General features: G+C 39.8%; 1 protein-coding gene across 1 annotated transcript; it reads right to left on the bottom strand.

The window, feature by feature from the left end:
* Nucleotides 1-6319: 6319 nt before the first annotated feature.
* LOC115719505 (serine carboxypeptidase-like) lies at nucleotides 6320-9811 on the bottom strand. The gene is made up of 9 exons (XM_030648578.2): nucleotides 9350-9811; nucleotides 8668-8836; nucleotides 8099-8218; nucleotides 7816-7959; nucleotides 7576-7726; nucleotides 7401-7489; nucleotides 7025-7283; nucleotides 6800-6933; nucleotides 6320-6658 (listed from the first exon to the last, which is right to left on the bottom strand). The coding sequence occupies exons 1-9, from the start codon at nucleotides 9691-9693 to the stop codon at nucleotides 6536-6538; spliced, it is 1533 nt and encodes a 510-aa protein (XP_030504438.2). The 5' UTR covers nucleotides 9694-9811; the 3' UTR covers nucleotides 6320-6535.
* Nucleotides 9812-13099: the final 3288 nt, after the last annotated feature.

Genomic DNA, 13099 nt, shown 5'->3' with positions numbered 1-13099 from the left:
CGCTGTCGCAATTTCCTTGCTTCTATTTTATCATCAGGTAGGAGCCCCTTGTCAAGGTATGTGAGGATGGGAGTCATCCAGGTAATCTCCTGAACGTCATCGATCTCCATGATTGTTTCTTGATCTATGGTTGGATGAGCCAATACATCTACCGGAATTACATCGAGTAATTCGGCTTCTCTGGTGGAGGCCAGTCGGGCCAATGCGTCTGCGTGGGCATTTTGAGTACGCGGTACTCGAGACACAACTACATGTTTGAACTTCTGCATTGTTTCACGAACGATGGCTAAGTATTTAACCAATCTTCCGCCTCTTGCTAGGTATTCTCCACTCACTTGGCATACCACGATTTGAGAGTCGCTAAAAGCTTGTAGATACTCGACTTTCATCTCGAGACCCAATTTTAGACCTGCGATTAAAGCCTCATATTCGGCTTCATTGTTAGATGCAGAGAATTCAAAACGCAGAGCAGCGTGTACCTTGAAATTATTGGGACTGATTAACAAGATCCCGCTGCCAGAACCTTCATTATTTGAGGCTCCATCGACATACAATGTCCATACTTCTTTGCTTGCCACGGCAATGTCATTTCTACCCTCTACAACTGCCACCTCGGTGCTTGGGAATTCAAGTATAAAATCTGCCAAGGCTTGCCCCTTGATCGCAGTTCTTGGTTTATACCTGATGTCGAACTGACTTAACTCCATCGCCCATTTTAACAATCTCCCCGTTGCCTCTGGCTTTGCCAAAACCTGCCTTAAGGGGAAGTTTGTTAAAACTTCAATGCTGTGAGCCTGGAAATAAGGTCGCAATTTTCTTGAGGATATTATCAAGGCGAAAGCCAGTTTCTCCATTTGAGGATAACGCGTCTCGGCGTCTAATAATCGCTTACTGACGTAGTACACCGGGTGTTGACGTCCTTGGTCCTCGCAGACTAGTACTGAGCTAATCGCGTATTCGGTGACGGCCAAATAAATAGACAAAACTTCTCCGGGCAACGGTTTTGATAGAACTGGAGGTTGCCCCAGATGCGTTTTTAACGCTTGAAAAGCCTGCTCGCATTTCTCATCCCATTGAAACCTTTTGTTACCTTTCAAAATTTGGAAAAACTCTTTACACTTGTCAGAGGATCTGGATATGAAGCGGTTTAAAGCCGCGACTTTGCCTGTGAGGCTTTGAACCTCCTTTGGCTTAGTCGGTGACGGCATTTCTACCAACGCTCTAATCTTCGCAGGATTGGCCTCTATTCCTCGCTGATTTACCATAAAACCAAGGAATTTTCTGGAACCCACTCCAAAGACGCATTTTAATGGGTTTAGACGCATCTTGTATCGTCGCAATATGTCGAACATGGCCTGTAAGTGCATAATATGATCCTCCGCATGTTGCGATTTTACGAGCATATCGTCAACATATACCTCCATTGTCTTTCCAATAAGATCTGCGAACATCATATTCACTAGCCTTTGATAAGTCGCACCTGCGTTTATCAAACCGAAAGGCATTACTTTGTAGCAGTATAATCCTCGATCAGTAATGAACGAGGTATGTTCTTGGTCTGGTTCATACATCGGGATTTGATTGTATCCCGAGTACGCATCCATGAAGCTTAAAAGTGCGTGACCTGCAGTGGCATCGACAAGCTGGTCAATGCTAGGAAGAGGAAAGCTGTCTTTGGGACAGGCTTTGTTCAGATCTGTAAAGTCAACGCATGTACGCCATGAGCCATTGGGCTTTGGCACGAGTACTGGGTTAGCTAACCAGTCGGGGTAAAATGACTCCCGTATAAAGCTGCAGGCAAGGAGGCGGTCAACTTCTTCTTTCAGCGCTTGGTACCTCGCGGGGTCCATTTTGCGGCGCTTTTGTCGGACACCTCGCACTTCGGGATCAATGTTCAAGCGATGACACATGACCTGTGGAGATATCCCGACCATATCTGAATGTTTCCAGGCAAAAATGTCAAGATTTTGTTTTAGAAAAGTCGTCAAGTGTTCTCGCAACTGTATATTTAATCTAGAACCAATCTTTAAAACCTTGTTATTGTCTATAGGATCTATAGGTACCTCGATTGTGTCTTCCACGGCTTGGGCTGCGGCGGTGTGATCAAGGATTCTCGGATCCAAGTCTGGTTTGTCCACGTGCGGTACCTCCTCGATCCTGAGGATCTCCTGGCGAGGTGGTGGTGCATTCAAAAGGTGAATAACATTAACTGTCCTTTTTTCTGCGAGCTTGACAGCTGCATTGTAACATTCTCGAGAGTCAGATTGGACACCCCTCACCGATCCTACTCCAGAGGGAGTGGGGAACTTCATCGTTAGATGATAGATCGAGGTTATGATCTTCATCTCCTTCAGAATTGGTCGACCAATCACGGCATTATACGCTGAGTATTGGTCGATTACTGCGAAGTCGGCCATCGACTTGGCAGTTATTGGGGCAGTTCCCAAAGTGATTGGGAGTTTGATCATTCCTTTGATTGTTATGACATCTCCCGAGAAGCCATAGATGCTTGATGTCATAGGCCGCAAATCCTTTTCTTGTAACCCCATTTGCTTGAAGGCTTGGAAATTCAGTAAATTCACCGAACTTCCATTGTCGACCAATATGCGATGGACATTGTCTCCACCGATATTGGCGACTATCACGAGTGCGTCAGAGTGCGGGTGGTGGACCCATCTCGCATCGCTCTCCATAAAGACAATGTCCTCGCATTCCTTCTTGAAGAGCTTCTCTGGCCGTTCACCAAGATTGTTCACATTGGTTAACGACCTCTCCTTGGCTTCTCTAGCATACCTTTGTTGTGACTTGCGAGAGTCGCCTGCGATATGCGGTCCTCCGATTATAGTTAAGATGTTGCGAGGCGTTCTCGAGCCACTCGCGTTCTGACTATCTCCTTTGCCATCCGCTTGGGGATGTCCCTCCTCGCTTCTCTTATACTTGTCGAACTTTCCTCTTCTGATCAGTTCCTCTATCTCGTCCTGCAAGACCCAACACTCAAGGGTAGTGTGACCAATGTCTTTGTGGTACTTACAGAACTTTTTGGGATCTCTTCGGTCGCGATTTCCCCTGATGGGGGGCGGCTTCTTGAAGACGCCGTTCCTTTCCTCAATCGCATAGATATGGTCTCGAGGTACGGCCAGTTCGGTATAATTGACGAAGCGAGGTCCCCCTTTTCTTTTTGGCGAGGACTCCTTCTTTGGGGGTGACTTAGCCAACTTCGGGCTCCGCGGTCTGCGCGGACTGCGTCTTCTTGGGCTTCGGCCCCTGGAATTCTTTCCTCGCGGACTGCGAGACCGCGACCGCGGTATGGGTGATCGTCGTTTGTTCTTGCCCTTCTCTAACTCTGCCAAGGAATTCTCGATTCTCTTATGAGGTTCGGCCATGGCGAAGAACTCTACCAAGGATTCTGGCCTTCGGGCCTGTAGTTCTTTCCAGAAGTCGGTTCTTGGCAAGATACCTGTTATTAGCATGCAAACAAGCGAAGACTCGGGGGCCTTCTCAACCTTTGTTACTTCGGCGTTAAAACGCTTGAAATAATTTTGCAAAGACTCACCAGGCTCTTTTTTTATGTTGGCCAAAGTCGTATAGGGTGGCCTATACGTCATCGTGGCCTGAAAATGTGTGAGGAATAAGTCGACGAAGTTTTCCCACGTCGATATCGATGCCTCTGGTAATTGGGTGAACCAATCATGGGCATTCTCCTCGAGTGTGGCCGCGAGAATGCGACACTTCGCAAGTTGCGGTACCTGGTCCACTTCCATTATAGTGTTAAACTTTTCTAGGTAATCTAACGGGTTAGAAGTACCTTTATATTTGAGGGATTCGGATAAACGAAACCCTTTTGGAAGTTGGGCCTGCCGCACTTCTGCGGTAAAAGGTGAGGTGCCGTGCAGCTTGTATATGGGCTTACGCTGCTGCTCGAGCATCTTCAACGCTTGCAGAAGCATGCTTTGATCGATTCCTCCTGTCGCAGGGGTTGGAGTCGCTACGACTGCGGGGCTCGCAACCACTGCGGCAAGGTTCGAGGGGATATTAATCCTAGTGGTCGCAATCGGCGCGATAGGCGGGTTGTTAACTGTATTGACACCCTGATCGCCCGTATGGGGATCATGGAGCGTCTCAGTGTTATGCGGGCCGCGGGAGCGTGCCCTAAAGACTGCGTTGAGGTGATCACGCAGATCACCTCGGTGTACACGATAATGTCCTCCTTCTTGTGTACGTACGAGCCGGACCTCGTATACTGCTCGGAGTGCGGCCATGCGAGGATGAAGAGGCCGACTCTGCGTCGTTATCTCGAGGTGGACGACTGCGAGGGTTGCGGCGCTCAGGATCCTCGTCGATTTGTGCGCTCTGGTTAGGCAACCTTGCAGATTGGTCTCTTGACGTCGGGTGATTCAAGTCCAAAACTTCAGGATCAGTTCTCCGTTCCCTGCGTACACGGTTAGTTTGACGTCTGGAAACTGTTACCTGAGGGTTTTCGTTGCGAATGGCAGGAACTCGAGGAGGGCGTCGAGCTCGGCTCTGTCCATCTACCTCGGCTTGTAGTGCTCGCGGTGATCTGGATTGCGGCGTATTGATCGGTCGTGGTGGACCACTCCTTCGGACACTACCGCCGGGGTGACGGGGGGAAAGTGCATGGTTGCTGGTGGTGTGGACGTGTCTCCGACTTGAGGACCAGTTGTTTCTGGGAATAGGTTGAGAGGTCTGATGTTGCTCCTCCCTACCCCGCCGTTGATGACGTCTACAGGTGGCACTCCAGCTCCAGGCAATGGTACGCTCATCATTCTAATATTGATGGATCCGTTGTTAGCTCCATTAACGTGATTTCCAGCCATGATGAGTGGTGTTCTTTGAAGTGAATAGAGTCTTACAGTCGATTCCCACAGACGGCGCCAAATGTTGTCGAGTGAATTTTGCAACACCAAAAAGTGTAATTTAATTGATAAAAAAGAGAATTATTTGAGAAATGACAAGTGCGAGTATTCAACCTAAAATGGCGAGTACTCGACTGGGAATGCAAGAACAAACAACCAGGCCGGAAAAAGTAAACAAGACGATGAATTATAGTGGTTCAGTCAGATTTCGTTCTGCTTAGTCCACTGTAGCAAGGGATTCGTAGGTGCATTTTCATGGTGGATCACCCCTTTATATACAAAGTAGGTGTCCAATCGGTTACATGAGGATCACATTCATTGTTAATCCATTATTTACACATTGAATTGCAATAACTAAACTCAAACAACGTTAACATTAATAAATGTGTGACAGTTACTAAATTCATCAACGTATGCGTCTTCGCATACGCGAGTTGACCGTTCATGTTCCGTTTGTTGGGCTCGCAGGATCGCCAGTACGTATGGAACGTCTGTGTCTTTTAGGTAATCGCCCTTTGTAGACGTCGCATGTTGGAGCTAGTAAAGTCTGGACATGCGAACTTATATTGGTCTGTCAGGGCTATTGGGTCGTTGGGACCAAACTGCACCATAGGGGATTGGTCTCTATTCTTGTCGCGGAGATATAGAGGGGACACTCGCACATGTTCTGACATATGCGAGTTGTATCTACCCTGTATGATGAGAATTATGGTTATGCTGTGTGACTTAAGTCACACTTACAGTATCTCGCTGTTTTTATCCTGAGCGAGGTCTAAACTTCGAGAAGTCTCTCATGGACATTCAGCCTTCATTGGAAATCTGAATACACGTGTCCTTTAAAGAGGAGTCTGGTCTCGAGTTTCTAAGTGAGAGAAATCTCACTATAACAGGAAACATATAGCGTGACAAATTATTGTTCATATATTTAATAATTCTTTTTGATTAATGAGATTCATATATATAAATGTGTATATTGAATTCTTTATTCAAATAATTATTTTTGATTTTTACGTGATTATTTATTGTTCTTTATTCAAATAATCTCACCTAATAACTAATAATGTTTTTTCTTTAATTTTTTATTGTATCACTTTCAAATAACATAGAAAAAAACTAGCATAAAATTTAGTATACGTGCCTCGCACGTAGTTTTTGCTAGTATAATAAATAAGTAAACATAGTTTTAGCAAAAAAAAAATTATTATAGTCTTTTAATCAAAATAATTTTTTCTAAAAATTGGGCTAGAGCAGCTGTAGCTTCTCAAAAAATTCTTCAAAAAACTGTTTTTTATCAGCTTACCAGACATATTTTTATTACAACTTCTTTAAAAAATTACTTTTAGTTTTTTTAAAAGCAGTACCAAACAAGCCCATAGTCTCGTAGTTTTTTTTAATGGCAGATATATAACAAAATTGTAAAAGTAGGATCGAGGCCGGGCAGAGGGTGGCTTAATTCCTTAGTGGTAGTATATGTTCGCCACAATATGAAATTTTCTATTAAAACTTTGTAAAATTACAACAATAGACATAAATAGCGTGAAACGAAGTCCATGGTGCATACGATATGAACATAGATTAGTGCTATAAGATTAGAGTACTTATTTAGAAACACAATAATTGTTCAATCTTGTGAATGGAAAATGCTAACTGAGTTGGGGAAATCATAGGGGCGCTATTTTTTCATCTGTCTCGGCCGTGGTTAGTTTTCCTTGCATCCACCTCGTCAGCATTGCTAATGCCGCTTTAGGTTGATCCATCGGAACCATGTGACCAGCTTCATGTACCTGTTTTCATATAAGCACCAAAAGTTAAATTTGCAAATTACACACAAATATATATATGATGACCCAATACATATTGACTCCAAATAAATAAATTTTAAACATATATATGTAGGATATATATGTAGATAGATAGAGAGAGACCCTTAGGAAAGTCAGAGGTCCATGGCCTTTTAGCAATCCCGCTTCTGCACCATCAACTACGAATGGAACAGTTGATGAAGAATCAAATTGTTTCTGGCCAGACCAGTCCATTGCATGAACCCATCTTGAATTACCTGACAATTAGTGGAAGAATATTAGTTGAGAAAAGCCAGCTTTATTCTATGAGGTAGACTTTTGAGTGAAGATAAAAAGAGAAAAAGTTACCAAGCCAATTGCATATCAGATCATACTCCCCAGCATACACAAGAACCTTAATTCCATCCTCAAGAAGAGCAGGAATACCAACTTCAAGATTTCTCATCCAGTCCATTACCATGGCCTCATACACTGTAGAACTGCAAGAAACGAAGTCTATGTTCCCAACTCCAAGGGCATCTCTTACTGATTTCTGGTTCAGAAATCTCTCCATGTTTGAGAAATCATAGCACAAGTCTCCCTCACATTTCTTTCTGACATCATAGTACTGCATAGAAGTGAGAACCTTCAATCAGATTTGGAGATTCATTATGTTTCAACAAGAGCTAATGCCATCTCAAAAACAGAGATTGTTATCCCGTTGTCTGTGTGTTTGTGTACTTACATTTATGCCATCCACTACGTCCATGATGCTATTGAATATGTTGTTGCAAGTAACATAAGAAGAGATGCAAGCATCTCCTCCGTCGGTGCCTGTTATGTTTCCAATATATAAGTTGTAAGGCCAAGTAAATGACCAGGTAAAATAAACAGAAAGATAGTTGAGCAAAAATAAGTACCGCAAGTTTTGATTGCCTGTTCACATGCTGGAAGCATTTTATTAATCTTATTATAGCTTGCTTTTGTAATCAACTTCATGTCAAGTGCGTAGTCCGTGTACGCCTTGTATTGGATTTCAGGATTTGTTAGGCCGTTTCCAATAGCAAATCCCTGTTCAGCCACAGACGTTATGTTTTAATGGATCATTTCATAAGTTTACTGTGGTAGCAAGTACAGTAACATGAGGTGTATTAGAGTACCTTGAAATTGATATGAATTCCTTCCTTCGCTTTGTTTCCTTTGTGAACCCGTGAGGCAAATGCAGGAATGTAGTGTCCAGCGTATGATTCTCCAGTTATGTAGAATTCATTTTCAACATATTGAGGATGCTCAGCGAAAAATGCCTAAGGAAGGAAGATGCAAAGAGCAATACTACTTGATACACTTGGATACTAGACTTCAACTTAGAGCAAGGCTATAAGATGGTCTGCTGTTCAGCTAAGATTTTTATTAAATTCTTTTAGCAATATTAAAATTTATTACCTGCAAAAAGTCATACAAATCGTTGCTCACACCATCTTCATCGTGACGAATATCAGTGTCATCAGAAGTATAGCTGAAACCAGTTCCGGTGGGTTGGTCAACAAAAAGGAGGTTTGATGCCTGAAAAACATCGTTAAAAGTGGCATTATTAGCTTAGCGCTTAACCTTCTCCCCAAGTTCTCCATTGCATTATAGCCAGGTAAGAAAAAAAAAAAATTGGTGAGCATAGAAGGGAAGAATCAAGCAAAACTGGTCAACAATATTAGTACATTATGCAGGCAACTTTAGATTAAAGATTGGTTTTTTTTTTTCTTTTTGTTTAATAAAGATTAAAGATTAGCTTAGATTGAATAATCCTGGTTAAATATAAAAAGCATAATTTTTAGTACTTTTCACACCGACAGTGTTGACTAATTTAGAGGGTGGATTATTTTCTCAAAATATTCGAACTTGAGCAATAATTTAAGCGCAATGGAGAAACGACAAAAGTTTTGCGACAACCAAATTTCAAAAAGAAAAAGGGAAAAAGAACATATAATTGATAGGAGGAGATGGGAATGATGCAGTACCTTGTCCCAGCCATGTTCATTCCATACAAGAGACAAGTTGTTTGCAATATGGAAAGGACCATTTTCATAAAACACAGCCAGTTCACTACTGCACCCTGGCCCTCCAGTCAACCAAATTACAATTGGATCTTTTTTGTTTTGCCTTGATTCAAAGAACAAGTAAAACATCCTGTAATTTTAATAGAAACATAAGTTAATTAAATCATGTCACCTTATCTTCAATTCTATTGTATTATTATTACCAAAAGAAAGAAAACTCAGTTTTTCTCCTTCATTTGTTCATTTCTCAATAAAATACACTAATTCTGACAAGAGTATCTTTCCCCAGAAATTATTAAAATATAAAAACTAGCCAGCTAAGCAGTCACCATAATTGAAAATTCATAATTGTTATAAAGGCAACTTCTGTTCTGAAAGTACATACAAATGTGAAGTGGTATTTAAACGTGTCCACATTTATTACCTTAAGGCATTTATCCCTATATACTTGTTTATTCTTCTTCCCAAAAGTAAACTAAATAGTTGTACAATATATAAATAATATAGTGTTGGGTACAAATTCAAAATCCCTAGACGCAATCAGCAGTAAAATGGATCACAAAGTGAAAGAAAATGACGACAATTGTGATGGTTAACTCAACTCAGTAGAGAGCAATTAATATTTATGTATGTAATATATTACCTTGCTGATTGAGAATGAGGGAGACGGTAATAACCAGCATGGTGGCCAAGTTCTTGAAGAGAAGGAGTAGCAGAGTTGGCAATATGAGGGAACTGGAAACTCCTTTCCACGATCATCTTATCGGTTTCGAATAGGAACTCATGTGATGCCACGTTTATATCGTCGTCTGGGAACAAATTCAGGTCCATTATCAGCTTTTCGGCTTGTCGTTTTGGAAAATAAGTGCTGGACGAAAAGCTAAGATGCCGATCTTCATTATTATTATTGTCGTTTAAGGTTGCATACGAAAATTGGAAAAGAAGAACCCCAATAACAAAAATAAATAGAGAATGAGAAGAAGCCATTGTTGGTGTTGCTTATTTGTAAATTAGATATGTAATGTGAGAATTTATAGGGCCTTCATTGCAGTTGCATTTGTTAATTGGACTAGAGTATAAACTACTTCACGTTCTCCACACTTGACGGTCTTTTTGCTTTGTTACTCCTTTTTCATTAATTTAATAATTTCTTTTTATTTTTCTATATATTTTCCTCGTGAATTTTCTTTTTCTTTTTCTTTTTTTATTTTATTTTATTTTATTTTTTGGTGTTTATACATCTGATCGAATTTATTTTTTTTAATTTATACAAAAATACTATATTTTGGGTAAAAATTTACAATTTTATTGCCACACGAATATTTTACAAAAATACTGTCTTTTATAAAACAGTCGTAAAACAACAAAATGCAACAATTAAAACAACAGTGGAACAACTAAGAAATAATCGTGGAACAGCTGTGAAAACTTAATACAGTAGACAGTATAAAACTTATACAGTATTTTTTCAAAAAAAATTTGCTTCACACTAAAGAAGTTAGAAATTTTAATATATAGTGTAAAAACCTTTTATTTTTTTCTTAATCTAATCCAATCTAATTATTAATTAGATTTTGAAAATATAATCATCTTATTCAATTTAATTAGAGTTCAAAATTTAATTCAATCCAATTAATAATTAGATTGGATTGATATTTTAATTAAACATCTAATTATAAATTTAATTTTTAATGTTAACTTAAAATTAAGATGAAGAATACTTAAAACTATGTACAAAACTTTATTTAAAATTAATATTATATAATTATATTATCTTTCTAAGTTTAATATGGTCAAAAGTTTGAAATAATTAAAACTATAATACTACCAACAATTAAAATATAGGAAAATATTTACCTCAAAAAAAAAATATATATATATATATATGAGAAAATATGGAAATCATTTTATATATTATTTTTTAACTCTTTTTTTTCATATAAATACAAAAAAAAAAAAAAAAACTACGTTTAAATATAAAAATTAAAAAAAAAAAAAACTCAACAAAATATATAATTTTTTTAAAAAATAGTAAAAATATAATTAAAATATTTATTTATTATATATAAATAAATATATTAATTTTTTAATATGTATTGGATTGAATTAGTTTTTAATTAAAATTTTAAATTAACATTCAATAACTAATCAAAACCAATTAAGCCATTTAGCTCATGATACACGAAAATATTAAGGATAATTACTGTTTTGGTAGCAATTTATGATGATTTAAGAATATTAAATCATCATGCTAACGTGCAGCTCTGTGCACGATATGGAACCCTAAGTCGCCTCTGTGCTGCCGCTCCAATTGTCTTCTCCAGCCAACCCTTGTCTCCGGTTCTCTATCCTTAATCAGTGGTATTATCATCGTTCCCTCGCCCGTTCTCGACGTTTCCAGGAGGGTTATTGGTCCCTTGTTCTCAGCCCCGGACGAGCCTCCGTCAAGTTCGATGACGGCGTCGCTTCCTTAGCCATGGACGGATCTCCATTCCCGACGGAGCCTCCCTCGGCCAAGCCTTGTTTGGGTCTGAACGAGTGCTAGGATCTCTTGCTGGGATGCGGGATTAGGCGTTGGTTTTGAAAATTGGTACAATTGGGTTAGTTGTTTGTGACGATTGGGCTCGCTGGGATCTTTGTGTTTACGTCGAGATCGTTATTGATATTTTTAATTTGGGATTTATATTTTATAACAAGCAGTAAACTAACATAAATGATAGTTATAATTAGTTTGTTTTGAGTTTTGGTTATACTGTTTTTAGTTTTATTTCATTTATTATTTTTATTGTTATTAGTTTAATTTAAATTAGTGTTTTATGGGCTTAGAATAATTAGTTTTATGTGTTGAAACTAATTAGGTTTTCCCATTCGTCTTGTCTTTTGACATAGTTCTATAGTTTCTCTCATTGGTTTTGGTTTATTGGTGTTGACCGAGGTTTTCGGCAACTAATAAAATATTATAGAGTTAGAGAGCTGTAAGAAAAATAGAGAATGATTTTTACGTGGTTGGGGCGTTAATGAGCCTTAGTCCACGAGCCTTTTTTATTTATGGATGTATTTAATACAGGGAATGTATTTGGGGAGTGTTTCACTCTTATAAATACAGAGAATGTTCTTGGTGAGTATTTACTCTACTTGCTTATATGCAGCCCAAGATTCTCGATCCCATTTAATGAGCTTTGAGGGGGTATTTATAGTGTTTTTGGTGGGGTGATCCCCAGAATTATCCTTACAAGTGTATCTGTAAGTATCCATAAAGTTGGGCATTCCCAATGAATATACCATGGGTAATGCATGGTCAAATCCCTAGGTGCTGTAGGGTTTTTATGTGAAATGTCATTATTGTCTTTTGACTGATGTGACTCTTCACAGTGTAGCCGTCGCTAGACTTAAATGATCATTACTTTGTAGCTGCTGGTTGGAGGTTGTGCCGTCAGACTTTATTGCGTGTAGCAGTCCCAACACGCTTCCTCCCATGCGGCATTAAATGCGACTTGATTGCTCAGGAGAAACCTGACACGTCTAGGAGATGCCTTAGCGTTACTTCGAGCTTCCGGGAGCATATGGGGTTACGTATGCTTTCTCCGGGAGCTACGTCCTGGAAGCTACCTCACAGCATAAAGACTTAGCAAATATTTTGGATTGTACATTGCTTGATCCACGTGTCCTTGTTTTGTTGGTCCACGTATATTGGGAAAAATCAGGGGCAACATTTACCCCCCAAGCCTTGTGTATTTGAAAAAATGAAACAAGGCTTGCTCAAGTGCTTCTGGTTGACTCCTCGGTTTCCTGACACGAGCTTTGATGCAGCGATTCACTTTTTGCAGAGGTCGCTTCGTTTCACGCCCATTGATTGATACGGCGCATTAATGGTGTCAGACGGATACTCAAACGTTTCCACCGCCTTAATTGCAAATCAATCTTGTTCGTTGATTTCTGAGAATTCGAATCGTGCGCTTCCCCCACCGTTCGATTGGTAGGTGATGACGCCTGTTCCTCATGCAGCTTTGCCTATAAAAGCCACCATCTTTCCTTCATTTCGGTTACTTCCCATCTCTTGCCAACTTTGCTCAAATTTCCCAGAGAGAAAAATTCTCAGACCCAGAAAAACACCTTTAAATACTTTGCAGTTTTCTCTAGTTCTTCTTCGTTTGTTACTGTTAGTCCTTCTTGCCTTCATTTGATTCACAGCAGGACCCCCAGTCTCAACACTTCATTGTAAGTTCTTTGCACCCTTTGCTTCATTATTAATATGCATGGCATGTTGTTACTTATCTGTTGGTTCTTTTCTGGGTTTGCATTCGAAGTTTCTGGGAATGCAAGTGTTTAAATCCTTCACATAATCAGTTTGAGTTTACTGCTCTAGTGATAGGGTTACTGTTGTCACGCATTT

Source organism: Cannabis sativa, chromosome 2, assembly GCF_029168945.1.
Source record: "Cannabis sativa cultivar Pink pepper isolate KNU-18-1 chromosome 2, ASM2916894v1, whole genome shotgun sequence".
Lineage (NCBI taxonomy): Eukaryota > Viridiplantae > Streptophyta > Magnoliopsida > Rosales > Cannabaceae > Cannabis > Cannabis sativa.
The sequence above is the reverse complement of the archived record's forward strand: the minus strand, read 5'-3'. Positions and strand labels throughout refer to the sequence as shown.

What these genes read in the sequence shown, in the direction of transcription:
- LOC115719505 (XM_030648578.2), bottom strand. Translation starts at nt 9,693, where the DNA reads ATGGCTTCTTCTCATTCTCTATTTATTTTTGTTATTGGGGTTCTTCTT. An exon ending in ACAGGCAATCAAAACTTGCG is followed by an intron (nt 7,490 to 7,575) that starts GTACTTATTTTT and finishes GAAACATAACAG; the next exon opens with GCACCGACGGAGGAGATGCT. An exon ending in GACCTCTGACTTTCCTAAGG is followed by an intron (nt 6,659 to 6,799) that starts GTCTCTCTCTAT and finishes ATATGAAAACAG; the next exon opens with GTACATGAAGCTGGTCACAT.